Genomic DNA, 22,504 nt, shown 5'->3' on the forward strand with positions numbered 1-22,504 from the left:
GAAAAATTACATAGGCACTTATGCGCGATTTATAGATTGCCGCCCGCCCGGCTATGCGTCCATCGGACGGGCGACAATCTTTTGATTCGTTCGAGGACATACCGACAATGATTCCTAAATCAGTTGTGGAACCTATAAAGGTCAAATTGCTTGGGACTAAAAATTGAAGTAAATGATATTATTCAAGATTTTACTAATGCAAAAGCACGAAATGTATCTTTTTTTTTATAAGTATATGTTTTAACGTTACAAACATCACATCTTTGCTATTTTATTTTTAAATAATTCATTTATTTTCTTTTCTTTAATATTTCATTAATAATTATCTGCTCTATTTGTTTTACCTGTTTTCCCGGTTAAAGACTTGTTTGGCGCCCTCTTTTGTTACCCTCTATTTCGTATCTCTCTTTTCATCTAAGATCTAAGTCATACTGAACATACTTCATATTCTCTTACTCTCTAATGTATCTCAATGATATTTCAATTATCGTGATAATGTGAATTTATCGTGACAATGTTGTAGTATGTGCGTCCTGTAATAATTCGTTAATAAATTATTATTTTTTTAAATAATCACAAATCACAAAGTCGTTCTTTTTTATTCATCTAACCAATTCCTTCCTATAAGTACTATTTACTCGTGTACTCAAACCTGTCAAATTTCCTCAACCAATTTTCAACCTTACCTCATAGATAAAAAAAGTTCATTTTTAATTAAATATTTTTAACAGATTTGGGTAGGTTGTTCTGATGCCGTGAATACCTATTGGCTTCCAACATCATTTAATATTGCACTATTTGCATCCGGATTTTTGTTTACATTATAAGCGTACCTTATACCCTCTAAGACTCTATGTATAGCCGGTTCGCTAAACTCAGACACAACTGGCTAGTTAGTTAATTTAGTAACTAATTTTGTCAATTTGGTAAAATTGGCAAAAAAATAATTAATAAAAATAGTTAATAATTACTAAATAGTTAGTAATTACCGACTAAAATCACTAGCCAGCTGTGTCTGAGTTTAGCAAACCGACTATGCTAGTACTAGGTAGCGACTATACTAGTACTAGGTAGGTACCTATTCAACTATGTATTCCATTTTTACTGTGTGTCTACCAAAGGGCGCCAGGGCATCGACTGCACACGGGCGCTACATGGGCTAGAGCCACCTCTGGGAATAGCCTTCGTGCCAACCGATCATTGGTGGCTAGTAGATACGTTTCGGGACCTCAAATTTCTATTTCTTAAACCGGGGTCCTATAACCGGTATTCTAATAAGCGGGTTCGACTGTATATATAAAGATTATAAAAACATTCATTTATTTTTATAGAAATTTAGCCAATCGGCCCCTTAACGATGCTGGATCCGCCGCTGGAGGGTGGTGGGTTAAATTGCACCTGAGTCTTATTTTTTAATCGCATAGAATGTAAAAAATTTGAATTCTAGGCCTATCTTAACAACGGGCTTGCCCTTTAATTTATTTATCCCGTCCATAAGTGGAAAATTTGATTTTCCACTGTCGACGCATGTGCCACTGAAAATTGACGACATACTGCACGTTTTCTTTTAGGTTTTAGGTTCCACTATATAAGTTATAGGTAGACTCTTACGGTACTTAAAAACCTAAAATGATAAGCAAATTTTACCTATCCCGGCTCTTAGTCTAATATTTACTTATTTTGTAACGTACTATTATACCTTATGAATGACACAAATTGAAGTAAGTATATGGTGCGTTAAAGCACGTTAAAGGTCCTAACGAATGTAGAATTAAACAAGGCCACTGCCTAATCATATACATATATCATCAATTTACGACATTCAAACAAAAACAAAACCACCGAGACCCAGACACCTCAAAAACAAAAACACCTAGATTTCCCCACTTTCTGATAATTTTCTTAAGTGCGCGCATTTCATTTGTAAGCTGTGAACAGTGAGTTTTGATTTTTGATGACTCGTAGAATCTCTAGAAGTACGTGGTTGGTTAATAATAGTTCGTAGCGTACTCTTTGTTTACAAGTGAGGTGATTTTAAAAATAGGAAACTCTATTGATTAATATAAGTGACAAAGTTAATTCAAGTTGTTTCAAAATAATATGGATAACTGCTTTTTCTAACCCCAAAACAGTAGTGCCGGTTTAAACTGTCACTTCTCTGATAGATCAGCTGGTAGTTTTGTTTACAACGAAATATGTGGATAATATGGACTTTATACAATTCTTAAAAATTCGGATTTTCTTATTTTTTTCTAAATGATGTCAGTGTGCCAGTGACCAAAAACTGTATTGGACATTCAATAATTTTAAGGTTATGTTGATTTTTTGGCAGTGAAAATAAATACTGTTAAGATGTTGTGTCTCAAAAAGATGTACAGGGATGAGCTCCTCCAACTCGCCCTCCTGTTAAGCATTTTAAGAGTTAACAATGATTCCGTCTATGACAATATCTATGACAATTTGGATTTTGATAATGGTACAAGCTGGAGAAGTATCAATCCATCAGTGTTAAGATCACACTATGTAAATCCAAAAAGTCTAGACTCTGTTCTGTTAAACTATCAAAGAGATTTATTTGCTGATCTAAACTCTTTAGGGAGATTTAACAGGGGTGGCTTCAGACATCCAGATGTTACTACGTATTTGCTTAACATCGAACGGACTGCTGCAGCTGGAGCTAGCAATGACACATTAGCTATTCCAATCGTGCCACAAAATCAGTCAGATAACATTGTCACGGAAGAACCTACAGATTCTTTGGACATGGGCATCAATCTTACTCAGGAGGTGAGTACAAATTTAATCTGTACCTATTGTTATTACTCCCAAAACTAACATGTGTTTAACAAATTTATATATCCCTAAGTTGATTTTAATGATATTTGTGATGGTTTGACAGTAACATCACATTTTTGTATTTTCTCTCCAAGCAGGGCCCCGCAAGGCTGAGCGGCGCCCACGTGCTGGATATATTTTGGCGCCCTTTAAATGCACCTATATCCAATTATGAAATAAATCTATAATTTTTTATTTTTTACTCCTTTTACAACAGAAATTGCAAGAACTCAAATTTTATTTTTTTTGTAACTAATTTACTGATAATGGCAAAAAAACAAATAAAACTTTAATATGTATATTAGTTATGGGCGTAGGCATAAAATTTCGGGGAAATGTGTATTAAATGCGTTCATTTTTTTTTCGAATCCTGAGAGAACTAATAAGTATTTTTGAAAAATTTTAACGCAGAATGAAAGATTGCATTATTACCGAGGGCCGAAGACCCTTAAAATGACCAAAAAGTTCTTTTGAATGAGATATTTGAAATTAAAAATTACACTAAATTTTCTGTTTTTTTTTCACCCCTATAATTTATTAAAATAAACATTATAGAAGTTTTCAGGGACTTCCGGCCCTCGGTAATAATACAATCTTTCATTATGCATTTCAATTTTTCAAAAATTCTTACAGATTAGTTTTCTCAGGATTCGATAAAAAATGAATGCATTTAAAACACATTGGCGCCAAATTTTGCGCCTACGCCCTTAAATCTATAAATCAATATCTTAAATCTATAAATCAATATCTTAAATCTAAATTGAATTAAATGGGTGTTTTTCTAAATTTGACTGCAGCAAATTCGTAAATAATATCTTTAAAGTCAATTTTATTGACGAGCTCTTGCTCGATGGTTAATATTACCAAACCAGATAGTCTTTCCTGTACCATAGTACAGCTCAAACAGTTTTTAATTAACTTTAATTTTGAATATGATCGCTCACCAGAAGCAACAGACACCGGTAAAGTTAGATTATTTCAAATATATATTGAAGAATATCAAGTGGATCTGATGAGTTAGGTAATTAAAGTACCTAATTATAAAGCTTTATCTCGCTAAATCAGTCAGTTGCATCAATCTTTATTTTTGCCTCCGTCTTTACTGGATAAATTATCTTTTGTTGAAAAGTGAGACAATGTTTTAAAATATCATGGTCACTTAATGTAAAAATATCACTGAAAAAACCAAAAACATTATCATAATAAGACATCGTATCAAATCTACTATTCAATGAATTTGATCAATTATTCTAAAAAAAAAATAATATTTTAAACACGGTTTTTGGATCTTGAAATGTCTCGTTGCTATGTTCATAATCGAAAAATTTTGGTTTATATTTTCGTTTCATGATATTTAACGAAGGAAAATCTTGTTCATCAGCTGCCAATTTTCCCACTTGGGCAATTATTTCCTCAACAACATTTTCATCTCTGTAATTTTTTTGGCCATTGGCATGATACAGTTGATTTCACATTCAGATTATAGTGTAATGTGTAGTGTGTGTGTTGAGTAAATGTCTTGTTATATTATTATATTAAGGTCTATTTCATTGTATTTGCAAAGAGACGCTAATTGTATCCATACGTCTCCCTTTACCTATCCCACAAGGATAGAAATTATTTCTATTAACTGATTTTTAATAAAGAAAAATTTGATACTCAGCTGGGATTCATAGCTCACAACCCTTGGATCCAAAGGTCGGCTCTCTTACCATTGAGCCACACATCTTCGGCAATAACGGGCCTGCAAGTAATGCAGGCGGGCTCCCCTATTTGGTGAGTGCCAAAATGAGCTTTTTGCTGCTGGTGTTATACAAAATACATACTAATTTTAAAAACCTAAGGGACATTATGCTAGTTTTGCAGGCAGGCACCTTATACCTTATCCACAGAAGGAGGAGACTGTAATTTTTAAAATGATTAACTAGATTCTTTAAATAGTTTTGACATACTTTAATGTTAATTATTGTATCATTTTGCTTATAATATTAATCTGGAATAAACATGATACCAAATAATCATTATGATCTCTATAAATAAATCTAAATGATTGGATATTTAATAGTAAAGCACTTGCTTTATGTCTACTTGCTCCCAGAATTTCAAAAACCATATGCCACTTCCTAGCATGTATTATTTATCAAATTGGGTGTTTCTATTAAATTATTAAAAAATCTATTTAAACCAAAACCCAAGCTATCCACCGTCAAAATTTATTTTTCAAAATTTGAATACCTCGTCTCAAAAAAACCTCAATGCCAAAATTTTATGAAATTATTTTAATTTCAAAAATCCACGAATGTTTCAAATCTGGACAGAATATTATAGGTCTGGATCTCGCGTATGAAAAAAAAAATGATTAATAGCAAGCTGAAAACTTGTTAATAGCTTAAGGGTGCCTAGTCGGATAAACTTTGATATATGGGAACACTGGAACAGGGGCAGTTTTAATTGTGGAACAGGTTAAAAATTTGGAACGCTCACACCACAAAAACGGCACATTTATTTTGTCTGACAGGGCATCTACTGTCAATCTTCATTTTTACCAATCTTGTGGTTTTTCTTTGACTTCTCTCCAGGTTAGGCTGACATTTTCAGCTTATTTAATAATTGTTTTTTTTTCATGTATTTATCGGCTTCCTCTGTTTCGGTTTTCCTGTAGGTTGGAATTCCAATGCTTGTTTTGTTATATCTATGTCTGGTTTCCACAGAATATGACCCAACCATTTCAATCTTCTCTTTCATATTTCTTTATTTATTGGTTCTTGTTTAGTTTTTTCCATGAGTTTCAGTTTGTGCTCCAGTTCGGCCAAAATATTATTAGAATTCTTCTTAACCATTTATTAATGAAGGTTAATTTTTCCAGTATTGTGTTTTGTTATTCTCCAAGTTTGTGATCCATATACTGCTGTTCTAAGCCAAAAGGGCATATCTAGAAAATTTTCGATTTTTATATTATGGTTCTTAAGGACCCCAAATACAATGTTTAACCTATTTCCTAAGCAAAAAAGACGCATTTTAACTTCATAGTGCCTAAAAATTGGTAATAAAATTAGATGCATCTTAAAAAAGAATACAAAATCCTACTCCGATAAATTGCAATAACTCAAAAACTTAAAATATTGAGATGCGTCTTTTTGGCTTAGGACGGCAGTATAGTAGTACTGCTTTTACATTACTATTGAAGATTTTTACTTTGGTGTCCAGTTTTAACTCACTTTCGATATATTATTTAACATATTCTGCTTTGTCTGTGCTTTGTAAATTCGTGTTTGAATATCCTCATCTGCTCCTCCTGTCGTGTTCAGTATGCTTCCTGACTCTCCACTGATTTCAGCTCGTGGTGTTCTATTTGTATGCCCATTTCTCTTGGTGTGTTTCTTTGGATTAATTACTATTTATCACAGTAAACTATTTTAAAAACAATACAATTTATTTTGGATTCCATTGTAGACATTAATCGTTGCATATATCCATGCTATTTGTTCTATGTCCTATCTAAGGATTTCTAATCTTTTCTCTCAGTGATATTCTAAGCATTGTTTGTAGTTTTTTAGGAAATATTTTCTGGTAAGGGCTATGGTCTCCAAGTAGGTACAACTGGTAGTATGGATGTGTTATGCACCTTTTTCTTTAGGTTTATTGGAATGGAGGATGAATACCAATACTTTTTAAATACATTATTTTTTTTTCGAATCCTGAAAAAACTAATTAAACACAGGATGAAAGGTCACATTATTACTGAAGGCCGAAAGTCCCTTAGAATAAACAAAATATTTCTTTTAAATGACATATTTGAAATTAAACATCACACTCAATTTTCTCTTCTTTTTCACCCCTGTAACTTATTAAAATAAACATTATAGAAGTTTTCAGGGACTTTCAGCCATCAGTAATAATGTAATCTTTCAATCTGCTTTTAAATTTTTCAAAAATACCTATTCGTTTTCTCAGGATTCGAAAAATGAATGCATTTAAAAAGCATTGGCCCAAAATTTTGCGTCTATGCTTTTAATTTCAGCCTGCGATCTTGATTTGGTTTTCCTGGTTTGATAATATGACTTAGATATACATAATGTTTAACGTTTTCTACAGTATGGTTTTACTTATATTATTATATTAATTTTATATTTGTTATATTTGTCTTGTCCTGGCTCATTATTTTTGTTGTACTGAAGTTCATTCTCAAGCCTACCACTCCTGAAACTTCATTTAATTGTTGTAACATTTCATTTAGTTCTTGGATATTATCTGCTATTAATAATATGTCATCTACAAATCTCAAATGGTTTAAATATTATTCGACAATGTTTATAGTATAAACTTTATACCCTTGTTGTCCTGGTCTAATTTCCTAAAAATGTCTTCTTGCACTTTTTTATTACATTAGTGTAACTTGAATCTGTGATGTAGTTCTATAAAGCACAACAATAATTCAATTTTAAATAATGTATTAATAATATAATTTCGGCACTGTTTTAATTTTGTAGTAAGAAAGGAATCAAATACAGTATAGTTGACTCTTGACTCCATAGATCTACTGTCTGTCGGTAAAATTCAAACAAACACCACCTGTAGTCGACACAAAATAAAATATTTTTTTACCACCAAAAATGGGCCGTTTTAACCAAATAATGCTTCAAATATAATGTACAGAATAATTTTGAATTCGGTTCCGCCAATGAACTTTCTTTTTTTGCCCTTTAAAGTAGAAAAAAGTTTAATTTCTCTTGATACATATTTCTGTAGTGTTTTGGCAAAGGTTGATATAATATGTCCGTTTAACCTAATTTTTCAGGAGAGCATTTTGAAAGTTTGAGTCATGTTTTGCCAACCCAAAAATGAAAAGTAATCAATATAAGAAATCAAGTACCTACTTAACATATCAACATTTGTCCTACCTAATAAGTAAAAAGCTGACATACCATATCGCACCTCCGCTCAAAGAGTGTCGTAAGTCAAAAAAGCAAAGTTTCGAGAAAATGATGTTTAAAGTTTATCCTACAACATTTTCGGGTTTAATTCAAAAACTATTAAAATTAGAACAATAACTATTTCAGTCAGTTACAATGGTTTTTGAAGATCTATATAATAGCGTATAAAAAGTATATTAAAAATATTAAAAATTTTTTTTGAGTTGTGACACTATACAGATAAAATAACGAAAAAATTACGAAATATTATTTATCAAAAGTGACACTTGCAGTACAGAATATAATATTATTGTTATCTGGTTAACAGACTCATACTTTTTAATGATGTAACTTTAAATACAAATAATACAAGTACCTACCAACATTAAACACAAAATATTGCAAAAGAAAGATAAATACGTGATAAATGCACATACTTTTCTTGGGCACATACGCAGATTGTTTTAAATAAAGTAATCACATATACTGTCTTAACTCGACAAACGACGCTTTATACACATCTTAGATGGACAAATGCTTTGCAAAGTCGATATGCTACACTGTTTGTGTTCGGTGCTTCGTTGATTTTGGATAATCGTATAATGACACTAGTGTCACCTAACGATAAATACTTGACCCATAGACGTGACACTTTATAGTTTTATTAAACAGTTAGTGCAATAAAACAGATTTTAAAATTTTTTGAGTTATGACACACGTTGAGCGGAGGTGCGATATTTGTTATTCTCATTTTTAAGGGTTTTACCTTCATCACAGACATACCAAACTCTACCAACTTGAAGAAATGTTATTAAATAATATCAAGCAAGTAATCTCATTTTGGCAAAAATCGGACATCACCTTTGCCAAAACACTACAGTGTTTTAATAACGATAATAATAATATCTTAATCATAATGTTATCATCTAATTGTTTTAACTCTATGCAACTGTTTATATTAAGTTCTATAATGACTAATTTACACCTTGTTAACATACCCGCAAGTATTTATCTACAAAGCGGCTATATCAAATTTCTTAAACATTGATACTAAACATTGATACCGCTACTTTAATATATAGAACTACAGCCTTCGTATAGAAATATGGAGGCGACTTTAACCTTTAACTACCCGCGCATCAAGTTATAACATAACTACACGCGTGGCGTACTTTGTACGCCACAAGAAAATACACTTAAAAACAGCGGATTTGTTTAATTTTTTTTGAAAAAAATACACTTAGTTGTTTGTTATAAACCTTATTCGGCATCAATGAATACTTGGAGTTCCTTTTCAGTAAGCCAATTGGGATTTATAACTGGAATCATGGAATAACTGGATTCCATGATAAATAAAATTACTAATAAAACATTTTTTTAAATGTGATTTTTTACAGGAGAAAAAGTATTGTTTACAAAGAAAAATATATTTTTTGCCATAATGACTAAAAAACAATTAAAATATGTACTTATATTACGACTTATAGTAATATAATCCTAGGGTATATTGTCCACCACCGGAAACAACAAATAATAAAATGTAAATTACGATCTTTCCAGAACGCCGATTATAACGAAACTAAAATCAAATTGTAAAGCACATTCCAGTGATAGGTTAGAAAAATAAGCAAGGTCAAAAATTAAATTTTTAAATATATTTCCAGTAGAATTCTTATATCTGGCGTACAAAGTACGCCAGCGCGTGTAGTTAAAGGTTAATACCTAGATGTTTTCATCAGTCAAATCCCTTGTCTTCTGTGTCATAGTCAGTCATTCTACTGTTTGAGCTATCTGGTCAAAATTAAATGAATATAAATATTATTTTAAATTTATAAATGACATATATATTAATATGTTTTTTTTGATTGACTTTCTAATGTTGATATTTTCGTTGTACCAAATTCTTTTAAAACAATAACCAAGTACTCTTAAATTCAACAGAAAAATGCTGTACTAAATTTTCCCCATTTCCAAAATTCAAATTCCTCGGAAGGGTATTCAACCCATGAATCAGGCGTCTGAAACTAGCGTCTTAGCTCATCTTGAAAGAGAATGAACTATAGTAGAGGAGCTGATATAAGAACGACCTTCACCGATCTGTTTAATAATAATAATAATAATAATAATAATAATAGCTTATGATAATAGCTATGATAATAGCTTTATTGCCCAACAGTTTCCCATTTACAGGACAATGATAAAAATATTACATAATTTATAACACCTATTATAGGTAAGATAAAGATTTAAGCAGTAGTACCAAAAAAATAACATTAATAATACAAGTTGGACTAAAATTAATATAAATTCAAACAGAAAAAGAAATAAATTAATAAAAAAAATTAGTGCTTATTTCAGACACTCAATAGCTACTTTTATAAAGTTCCTTTGAGAACACGAAAAAATGTCACAATGTTTACCAATAACATTAAAATTTCTACACATTACATTAATAGGAGCCTTACATAGAATATTTGTACGAGCTCTTGTACACCTAAATAATTCATTTGTTCTTAAATTTGACCTTGGAATATTAAAATTAATGTTTTCTAATATTGAAATACAATCAATTGCATTATTAACAAGTTTGTACAAAAAAATTAAAGATGCAACTTTTCTTCTTAATTCTAAACTACACATACTAAAACGATCACACAAGTAATTATTATCTACACCTCTAGCCGGATAAAGACCATTTACTTTAAACATTAAAAATTTTAGAAATTTTCTCTGAACGCTTTCAATTGCAATGTTATGACAATCATAGAAAGGACTCCATACAATACTGGCATTCAAGTTTAGAGCGGACATAAGTATAATATAGCAATGTTAATGACTTTATATTATTAAATGACTTACTATTGCGAATTAAAAACCCATAAGCCTTCAACGCTTCAGAAACTTTAACACACATATGTTCCACAAAAGTGAGTTTTGTGTCAAAAATTACACCCAAATCCTTAACCGTGTTCTGTCTTTCTAATATTCTATCGTGACAACTATAGTTAAATACAAATAAACTTGATTTCCTAGAAAAAGTGACTACTTTACATTTTTTTGTGTTAAGTTGTAATTTGTTGCTGTTGCACCAATTTTCCAATATTTCTATATTCTGCTGAAGTTGGTTACAATCATCCAGCTCCCTAATAGTAGAAAATATTTTCAAATCGTCAGCAAAGCCCAGTCTTTCGCATGACATATTTCCAAGAAGGTCATTATTTAAGGTTTAATAGATAAAAATTATTTGATATGTAATTTAATGTGTTAAAAATTATAAAAACCAGGGGGTGTCCGATATAATTTTGTCCAACTATAAAACTAATAATTAAAAAATGATTTTTTTATAAATTCTACTAAATTTTTTTCAGCCGGGCAGATATTTGAGATTATTGGGATCATTAGAAACAAAAAAGGTCTTGTGTAATTATTTTTCTCTTAAGTTGATCGTTTTCGAGTTACTTATAATCAATTTAAAACTGAAAAAATAATGAAAAATGACGATTTTTAAGTCTCAAAAACACAAGTAAAAAATATTATTTTTGAAATCATTAAGTACCTAAATTCAAATTCAAACCTTCTTCTATCAGATCCCGATAAGAATTTTTACCATGTTTTATTCTAAAATATATTTTTTAATTGTTAACGAGGAAGGTTCCGTATGGGAAAACGGGCGATCGGGCTGCATTAACAACTAAAAAACAATGTTTTAAAGTGAAATAAGCTTAAAATACTTATTAACAACTGATAGAATATGGATTGAACTTAAATTTAGGTACCTCGTAATTTCAAAAATGATATTTTTTACTTCTGTTTTTGAGACTTACAAATCGTAATTTTTCGTTTTTTAATTTTAAATTTTTTATAACTCGAAAACGATCAACTTAGAGAAAAATTACAAAAGACGTTTTTTGTTTCGAATGATCCAAAAAATCTAAAATAATATCTGCCCGGGCCGAAATTATTTTAGTAGAATTTATAAAAAAAAATAATTTTTTAATTATTAATAATTACAGTCCGGACAAAATTATATCAGGCACCCCTTGTTTTTTATAATTTTTGACATACTAACTAAATTACATTATCAAATAATTATTGTCTATTAAACAGATCGACGAAGGTCGTTCTTATATTATCGGATCTAGACTAATAACGTTTATACCATACTTAATGTTTAGTATTACCTATAAAGTTACGAAAACAAGAACAAGAAATAAATCAATAGGTAGTAAAACTGACTCTACAAACCGCGGGAATGATTAAACGCCATTCATACATATTTAAGAATAGCAGAAATGTTTAAAATACCAATAACCTTCTGAAGGTTGACAATCATTGGAGAATGCCAACTTTCAAAAACGTTTTTTTTTACCAACACTTACGGAAAATCTGATTGATCTAATTCGTTAATGTAATTTAAAATTTAATAAAAATCCGTGTTTTAGTTATATGTATCCTAACAATCTAAAAGTATAACTGAAAATTTTGGGATTATATATACTGATATCCAAAAAAATGCAACACTTTCTATTCGCTTATTTATCTCGATCAAAAATATTTCTGTCAGTATTATCTAAAAATATATACATGTAGATACATTTTTTCTCGCTATCTTCTCTTTCTCTGAAGTATTTTTTTTGCAAAAAAAAGATAAAAAAGTTTATTTCTGTGTATTTAATTTTAGTTTATTTGTAATTTTTGGTCATTTAGGGTTGTTTTTGATTTGCCCAAAAAATTTAAAATGCCAGAGTTCGCGGTCGTTGGCAATTTTGTCATTTAAGCGACTTCGAATAAGGACGAATTGTAGGCATGACAGGCGTCGGTTTTGGTTGACAGGAAATTTCACGAAGAGTTAAAGCTAATCAATCAACGGTGTTAAAGAGTTTGGAGGAGATGGTCCAATAGGTCCAATGATGAAACTTATCGGCGTCGTGGAGGATCTAGACGTCCTAGAATATTGCAATGTCGTGATTTGCGCCATCTTAGACTTTTTGCTCCCAGAAATAGATGGGACAGTGTACATCAAGTAAGAGATGATTTAGGTGCAGCTAGAGGAAGGGTAATATCAAGAAGAACAGTTGATCAACGATTACTTGTAATATGACTTAGAGCTTACCGTGTGATTTTAATACCACAGCATAATGCTCGACGCTTAGAATGGTGCAAAGCTCGGCAAAACTGGAATGGCCAATGAAAGTTTGTCTACTTCAGTGATGAATCTACGTTTTGTTTGGGTGGCTCTAATGGGCCCATAAGGGTAAGAGTTAAGACAAAATATAGACTAAACTGTTGAACATCATACTGCAAGACAACCAAGCATTAGGGTATGGGGTGCTATATATATATATATATATATATATATATATATATATATATATATATATATATATGTTACACTTGAAGTTTCCGCGGGAGCTATATGTGCTATCTGTTGTTTTCCGGGTTTGACTCCGCGTTGAATAATTTTGGTTTTAAGAAAAACCATTATTTTGACGACGTTTCGGCAAGATCTCACTTGCCATTGTCAAGTCAGGTAGTTCTGCTTCTCGCTGCTGCTTGAAGTAAACTTTACTCAGTTTACTTCAAGCAGCAGCGAGAAGCAGAACTACCTGACTTGACAATGGCAAGTGAGATCTTGCCGAAACGTCGTCAAAATAATGGTTTTTCTCAAAACCAAAATTATTCAACGCGGAGTCAAACCCGGAAAACAACAGATAGCATATATATATATATATATATATATATATATATATATATATATATATATATATATATATATATATATATAACAGGTATATAATCTTTGCTGAACAGTTAGGAAACAAGGTTGAAATATTGGGGTAGCAGCAATCTCAAAGAAAACTCTTTATAATAATTCCAAGCTTTCGATAATGTTTATTATCATCTTCAGGGAAACTACAAATATAAATATACAGTATTTAACAATTAGTCTAACTAAAATCAATAAAAATTGTTATCTTTGTGCCATCAAAAATCCAAAACACCATAGTTTTCTCTCACTACACTAGGTGTCTAGGATCCCCAGAAACACAAAAATAACAAAATATTGCTCTGAGAAATGCAGAGCTAATACTCTCACTATAAACACCGCATATCACAGAACAACCTTACTAAAAAATTATTTATATGTTTTGGTACTTACATTATTTGAGGATGTAGAGCCTAGTTGTTAAATACTGACATAACAATGAAATTTTGTCTTGGTAAATAGTAAATAATATAAATTAAAGTAAAAACTATATAAAAACTTATAAAAATCTGAGTATAAAGCGATAAAAGCTAAAATATTTTTTAAAAAATTATGTATGTCTAATTGGCATTTTACAAAATGTCTAACAAAATGTTATGGATGTTTATTCATTTTTCTTTGAATTCATACGGAAACGTCACATTCACTGAACCAATTACAATTTTGTTATAAATTTCTAATAAATTTTGAAATAGGAAAAGAGCGAAATGATAATATAAAAGTTTTAATAAATGCAAAATTGTTTCATAGTCCTTGTTAAATAATTGTTAAATAATTGTTAATTAATTAAAATTAATTAAAACTAATTGTTAAATACTGTATATTTATATTTGTAGTTTCCCTGAAGATGATAATAAACATTATCGAAAGCTTGGAATTATTATAAAGAGTTTTCTTTGAGATTGCTGCTACCCCAATATTTCAACCTTGTTTTATATATATATATATATATATATATATATATATATATATATATATATATATATATATATATATAACAGCACTCTGACAGCTCGATGATATATTGGTGAAGTACTGCAGCCGGTTTTACTTCCCTACCTATAAACCATTCCAAATGCGATCTCTCAACAGGATAACGCAAGACCTCATATTGCCCATGAAACCATGAAGTTCATACAATAATCTGGTATAGAGGCTTTGGAGTGGCCATCAAGATTAGCTGATTTGTCGCCCATTGAACAGGTGTGGGATATGGCAGGTCGAAACCTAAATCGATTTATTCTTATAGGGAATTATTTCTGCAAATGGAGATTGCAACCCAATCCAACTAAGACAGAAGTGTCCTGCTTCCATTTGAACAACAAGATGGCCAACTATCAACCTCAAATCCATTTTGAGGACAGACTCCTTAACTATAATAAACACCCAAAATACTTGGGTGTTACACTTGACAGAACGCTAAACTTTAAAGAGCATCTTACTAAGACTGCTGCAAAACTCCGAACTCGTAACAACATCCTGCAAAAGCTCTGCGGCACTACATGGGGCTCCTCAGCACCCACACTTAGATCGACAGCATTAGGACTGGTATACCCCGTAGCGGAATACTGTGCACCAGTATGGATAAACAGTCCACATACTCACCGTGTTGATGTCCAACTCAACCAAGCCATGCGAACTATATCGGGCACAATCAAGGCCACGCCCACTTACTGGTTACCAGCTTTGAGTCATATAGCTCCACCACCCATCCGCCGGGAACATGCCCTTGTCAGAGAATTTACAAAAATCAATACTGATCCTGAGCTCCGCTCCCATGTCGGAACTTCCGCCAGAGACATAAATAGGCTCCGTTCAAGACACCCGCCTCTAAAAACAGCAAAAAGGCTAGTAGATCAAAACTTTAATGTAACTGAACGGTGGAGAGAACAATGGGAGAATAACGCTGCACCAGCTAACTGGAACATGCCATGTATTACAAGCAAACCTGAGGGCTTCAACCAACCGAGACGAATTTGGACCACACTCAATAGAATAAGGACGAACTGTGGCAGATGTTCCGACTCACTTTTCAGATGGGGAAAAATACAATCACCAAATTGCGACTGCGGCGCCGAAAGGCAAACAGTAAACCACATGGTAGAGGAATGCCCGATTAGATCCTATAACGGCAACCCTTCGGATTTACTGGTTGCTACAAAAGAGTCAATCTCGAATATATTTATAATCTAGATGTTTGTTTGTAGAATATTTTTGTATTTACTGTTGTTTGTAATTTATATATATGTATATATATATATATATATATATATATATATATATATATATATATATATATATATATATATATATATATATATATGAGCAATATTTCTACTTTTCGGTGAATTTTGTGGGGAGTGTCCTCGGATTTTCTTCAAATTTTAGTATGTTATTGGACCTATTTAAAAAACGTTATCCTGAGAGTTACAGACCCCTAGGGGCCTTAGAGCCCTAGATAGGGCCCGTCAAAGGCCCAAAAAAGGTCCTTTTTGCCGTATATTTGACAGGCTGTATATCGGCTCCCATTTAACCGATTTTAACTTACCAAACGTCATTGTCTTTGTAATTTTAAGTAGTTTTTTCAGTGACAATTTCAAGTCTTTAGTCAATAACCCTGATTTTTGGGACCACTTTAAGTAACGCTAAAAATTTCAAAAAAATACTATTTTCAAAAATTTGTTAAAAATCTAATTTTAATCCGATTTTCATTTTCTGGACGACAGTTTAAAGGTATTAAAAAGGGCTTTAAAATGATATTTTGTGAGTTAAAATCCGTTTAGTAGAAGTGGAGATAAAACAGATTGAAAATAGACATTTTTGTAAAAATCGCGTTTTTACGCATTTTCAAAGTGCTGGCACCTTTTGGGGTATATATTAAATTGTACAAAAATTTTTTCACAGGTAGTTTTTTATATAGATAATAACGTTTCATTGGAGATTTTCTTGGCCCGAGCCTCTATCTACCTCATATAACCCTCTAAAAATGAGTATTTTGTTACTCAAATGAGGCAACTTAACAAACAACTTACGGCTTATTTCTATCAATCAGATAGCCTGAAGACTTTATCTATCACAGATTATAAAAGTAGAGATTAAAACCTTTTATTTAAGGGGTCATACAAACTTCTACGTAGCCTACAAGTACAGTTATGATATTTCAAAATCTTAACTAAAATCAAAGTATCAATTCTGTGAACGCTATTTTTATAGACTAAGAGCCGCTATAGATGAAATTTGATAATTATTTTAAGCACGATAAGAGCCTAAAACTTAAATAGTAGAACCTAAAAGAAAAGCTATGAACACTCTGCCGTCACTTTTTAGAGGCACACACCTCGACAGTGGCGCATCAAACATTCCACTTATGGAGGGGATAAATAAATTAAAAGGTACCCTCCCTCACTCCCAGAATAAATTTTTTTTATTTTTTAAAGTTATACGTGATTCAAAAATAAGACTCAGTGTAATTTCAACTCGCCTCCCCTGTTTTCCTACCCCCACCATCAAAAAGTTCATTTCTCGTTTTTTATTTTTTTTAGGTGGGATATAATCAATTTTAAAATTTAAAAAAATTCACACGTATACTTGTGGCTTTTACAAAACATGCCTATTTTTTATAGACACGTAGATTGAGTGACATAACCTAAAAAAATTATTTTTTTATTTTTATAAACCTTAAAACGAAAAACTTTTTTTGGGGATGGCTGTTGGACTATTTTGTTTTAATCTTGTGTATTTTATCAAATGCTATATTTCTAATTTATTTCAGAAGTTTCCGTAAGGTTCTCCATCTTCAAAAATCCAAAAAATTGTTTTTCGAGGGGGTTTTTGGGACTTTCAACGTATTTCTCCAATTTTTAAATATTCTACAGGACACAGTTACTTCAATTTACATATAACCTATAAAAAAAACATTAATTTAATCTATTTTAAAGTCTATAAAATAGGGAAAATCACCAAAAATCCCTTAAAAAACAGTTTTTTTGGATTTTTGGTGGTGGGGGAAGGGGGATGGGGGAGGCGGGTTAAAATTACACTGAGTTTTATTTTTTAATAACGTAGAACTTTAAAAAATTAACAAAATTGAATTCTGGGTGTAAGGAAGGGTACCTTTTAATTTATTTATCCCGTTCATAAGTGGAAAGTTTGATGCGCCACTGTCGAGGTATGTGCCTCTAAAAAGTGACGGTATAGTGTTCATACGTTTTCTTTTAGGTTTTATTGTTTAAGTTATGGCCTCTTATCGTGCCTAAAATAATTAACAAATTTCACCCATAGCGGCTCTTAGTCTATAAAAGTAGCGTTCACAGAATTGATACTTTAATTTTAGTTAGGATTTTGAAATATCATAACTGTACTTCTAGGCTACCTAGAAGTTTGTGTGAGCCCTCAAATAAAAGGTTGTGATCTCTACTTTTCTAATCCGTAATAGTTAAAATCTTCAGGCTCTCTGATTGATAGAAATAGGCCGTAAGTTGTTTGTTAAGTCACCTCATTTGAGTAACAAAATACTCATTTTTAGAGGGTCATATAAGGTAGATAGAGGCCCGGGCCAAGAAAATCTCCAATACGAAGTTATTATTTATATAAAAAGCTACTTCTAAAAAAATTTTTGTACAATTTAATATATACCCCAAAACGTGTCAGCACTTTAAAAATCCGTAAAAATGCGATTTTTACATAAATGTCCATTTTCAATCTGTTGTATATCCGCTTCTACCGAACGGATTTTAACTCTTGAAATATTGTTTTAAAGACCTTTTTATTACCTTTAAACTGTCGACCAGAAAAAGAAAATCGGATTAAAATTAGATTTTTAACGAATTTTTGAAAATAGCAATTTTTTGAAATTTTTAGTGTTACTTAAAATGGTCCCAAAAATCAAGGTTATTAATTAGAGACTTGAAATTGTCACTGAGAAAACCACTTAAAATTACAAAGAAAATGACGTTTGGTGAGTTAAAATCGGGTAACTGGGAGTCGACATACAGCCTGTCAAATATAGGCTAAAAACGACCTTTTTTGAGTCTTTGACGGGCCCTATCTAGGGCTCTAAAGCCCCTAGGGGGCTGTAACTCTCAGGATGACGTTTTCTCAATAGGTCCAATAACATACTAAAATTTGAAGAAAATCTGAGGACCCTCCCCACAAAATTCACCGAAAAGTAGAAATATTGCTCATATATATATATATATATATATATATATATATATATATATATATATATATATATATATATATATATATATATATATGAACCTGTGATGTAGCCATACGCTAAATAAAATAAATAACCTAAATCGATTGGCACGTCCTCCAGCAAACTTAGAAAACCTGTGGCATGCCATAAGAACAATATTAATGAGTATTCAGCAATATTATATAGAATATAGACCACTTAATTCGATTAATGCCCCATAGAGTAACTGAGTGTATAGAAAATCAAGGAGGAGCAATAATGTTATTTAGAGGTTTTTACACCTATTGAAGTGGCTAGTTACAATTACTTGTACACTGGACGTTTACACTGATGATGGTCAGTTTGACCGAAAACGTTTTGTACTTCCACTCCCTTGTGGATAAATTTTAAGAATTTTAATAAATTCATATACCTATATACAACAGAAGTGTTTACTTCATTCCACGTTGTTTTATCGAAGGTATACAGCCAACTACAGGGTTTACCCTTTTTAAAGTTTTGAGCTACTCATTATTAAATTTTTGACGAAAATGACGTTGCAAATTTGTTTATAATAATACAGGGTGTTTGGTAAAGAATGGGCCATAGCTTAACCTTAGCTTCCTGAGGTTAAAATAGGTCGATTTAAGCTAACTTACCTTAGTACAAAAGTTGATAACAGCCGAAATACAGGGTGTCAAAGTTAAACTTTTATTTTATTTATTTTTGAATATTTCCTGACATGGGACAACAACACGAAATTTGGTAAGTGGTGCTGGTACTGTACACCCTACTAAATTATGTTAAAAAAACGTTTCTGGCTACTACCAGAGGCGTACGACGGGGGAACGTGAATGGTTGACCCTTCCCAAATTCTACGCCACTGGCGGAATTTCTATTTTAGTACAATTTTTGATTCTTCTATACTTTCTATGTAAATAACATACTCTTCATTCGTAACGATAAGGCCATTAGTTTTTGAGATATTTGATGCTAAAAACAAAGGAACATAATACATTAATCAAAATAAGTGTGCCTTTTCATTTTTAACTTCAAATATCTCGAAAACTAATGACTTTATCGTTACGAATGAAGAGTGTATTATTTGCATAGAAAGTATTGGAGAATGTAAAAATTATGCTAAAATAGCAGTTTCATCAGTGGCGTAGAATTTGGGAAGGGTCAACTGTTCAATATTATTTTATTTATTATAATGTATTAGTGTCATATTGTTTTGATGTTTTCGAAAATTGTTATGTCAGTTGTTAATCATTAAAATATATAATCTCTTGTGAATTACCTTGAACAATTATTCGTAATAAATTACATTCAAATACACAATAGAATTGGCGACGAGGATGGGATATATGTATTCAAATTTGAATTTCTGTTTACTTTTGAAATTTTATTTAGATTTTCGGGAGTCTGTATATAACGTGATTCAATTTTTGATGCTTCAATGGAAGAAGCTACTGCAACAACATCTGCAAATGTGGATTTTTGACTTGTAGTGACTTGTAAAAGTTTTTCTCTAATTTCATTTGAACGCCCCTCTCTTATAAACTGACCCCCTAAATAAGTATCAGCAGTAGGTTTTTTACAGTTTCCACATGTAAAATTACAATTTACTGTCAGATGCTTAAGCTCTGATTGATATTGTGCAATTGGAATTGGAATCGACAGAGACATAGAGGAATTGGTGAAATCATGTCGAAATTGCAGTTTAGTTCAAGCAAAGTTTAAATACAGACCCTACAGATTGAAATTGTAATACAACGAGGGGAAGTGTTCAATATTATTTTATTTATTATAATTTATTAGTGTCATATTGTTTTGATATTTTCGAAATTTGTTATGTCAGTTGTTAATCATTAAAATATATAATCTCTTGTCAAATACCTTGAACAATTATTCGTATTAAATTACATTCAAATACACAATATCAACCATTCACTTTCCCCTGTGGTACGCCTCTGGTATTAACCACAAACGATTCTCCAATACTTTCTATGCATATAATATACTCTTCATTCGTAACGATAAAGTCATTACTTTTCGAGATATTTGAAATTAAAAATGAGAAGGCATAGTTATTTTGATTAATGTATTATGCTCCTTCGTTTTTAGCTTCAAATATCTCGAAAACTAAAGACTTTATCGTTACGAATTATGAGTATGTTATTTACATAGAAAGTATTGGAGAATCAAAAAATTGCACTAAAATAGCAATTCCGCCAGTGGCGTAGAATTTGGGAAGGGTCAACCATTCAAGTTCCCCCGTCGTACGCCTCTGGTAGTAGCCAGAAACGTTTGTTTAACATAATTTAGTAGATTGTACAATACCAGACCCACTTACCAAATTTTGTGTTGTTGATTCGAAGATTCAAAGATTCAAAACTTATTGACTACGTTTACAAAAAAAAATCAATTTGTCAAATATAAAATATAATATAATAATGTGTATATACATGTAGGATTGTAAATATTTTATCTTAATTTTTAAGATACCCTGTATATAATATTTCTTTAATTATTCGTATTTACAAACACGAAACGAGCGGTTGTCGGCGAGGCTCTAAAATGCACAGATGGGTGGGCGTATCTAATCGAGGGGTAGTTTAAGTGAGCAGTTTCTGTTTATTTTTAAGACATAAAAATAACAAAGTAGAGCCCTTTGACCCAATTTTTATTACTAATAGGCTAGTTCCCGCGAAAGCGAATTAAACCATGAAAATGGGAAGATTAGCAGTAAGGGAATTTTGGTTGTGTGGGAACGAATACATTTAGTCGATTCTAACATCTTAAACGCGACAGATCTGTTCTTAGGTTAAGGGATAATACTTAGACGTGTATTATATTGATTAGATGCAAATTATCTATAAATACATTTCCCTTTTGTAACAGGAAAAACACGTAGATTTTTGGTCGCAAATTACACTTTTACACTTTTACATTTCGATAAGTTAATAGTAACAATAATTTAGTTATCTATTTTATTAATTAAAACTATTAAACATCAAACGGACTTTTATTACGATCGTCTTTAAAAGAAACCTACATACAAATAATATATATAGAAATATAAATGCATTCACGCACATGCACAAAATAAGACATCGGAAAACATAGTGAGTAATATTCATGTCCATGATACTGCTTTAAAATGATCAAAATATTCACTAACAGAGTAAGAAACAAATCTCAGAAGATATTTTTTCAGAAAGACTTTAAATTTATTGATTGTAAGGTTTTTAAAATCCTTAGGTATGACATTATATATGTTAAAGACAATTGAGTTTTTTTTTGTGATTTACTCAAACGATATTTGACTGTTCTGATATTATTGGCACCTCTTGTGCTGTAATTATGCAAGTCAGACTGTTTAACTAAAGTATCTGCAGTTTTGTGTATTTCCACATTGTATAGCCATAGTGTTGGCAAGGGCATTATTTTATATTTAATAAATAATGCTTTGCAAGATTCCAAGTAACCAACTTTTGCAATTATTCTTATTTATTTTTTTTGCAATTTAAATATTGTTATTGCATTGCAAGAGTTTCCCCACAAAATAACGCATTCGAAAAACGAATGGAAAAGAGAAAAGTAAATTATTCTTAAGGTATCAACACTTGTAACAAGTTTTAGTTGTCTAAGTAAAAATAAAGTACTTGAAAGTTTACCTTTGAGATGATCGATATGGTTATACTAAGTCAGTGTGTGGTCAATTGTCATGCCCAGCAATTTTACAGTATTTTTTCCCACACGAGCATCGAATGGATTAGATGAAATGAATAAATTTTGAGTTTT

General features: G+C 31.2%; 1 protein-coding gene across 1 annotated transcript in view; it reads left to right on the forward strand.

Annotated features, from left to right (window-relative positions):
• Window positions 1–1,991: 1,991 nt before the first annotated feature.
• The window catches only part of LOC126878550 (segmentation protein cap'n'collar), a 633,197-nt gene continuing 612,684 nt past the window's right edge, over window positions 1,992–22,504 (forward strand). The window contains exons 1-2 of the mRNA XM_050641323.1: window positions 1,992–2,023; window positions 2,166–2,787. Of these exons, the coding sequence (XP_050497280.1) occupies window positions 2,353–2,787 (435 nt within the window). The 5' untranslated portion in view covers window positions 1,992–2,023; window positions 2,166–2,352. The remainder of the gene's footprint in view (window positions 2,024–2,165; window positions 2,788–22,504) is intronic.

This window comes from Diabrotica virgifera, chromosome 10 (genome assembly GCF_917563875.1).
Source record: "Diabrotica virgifera virgifera chromosome 10, PGI_DIABVI_V3a".
Classification (NCBI taxonomy): domain Eukaryota; kingdom Metazoa; phylum Arthropoda; class Insecta; order Coleoptera; family Chrysomelidae; genus Diabrotica; species Diabrotica virgifera.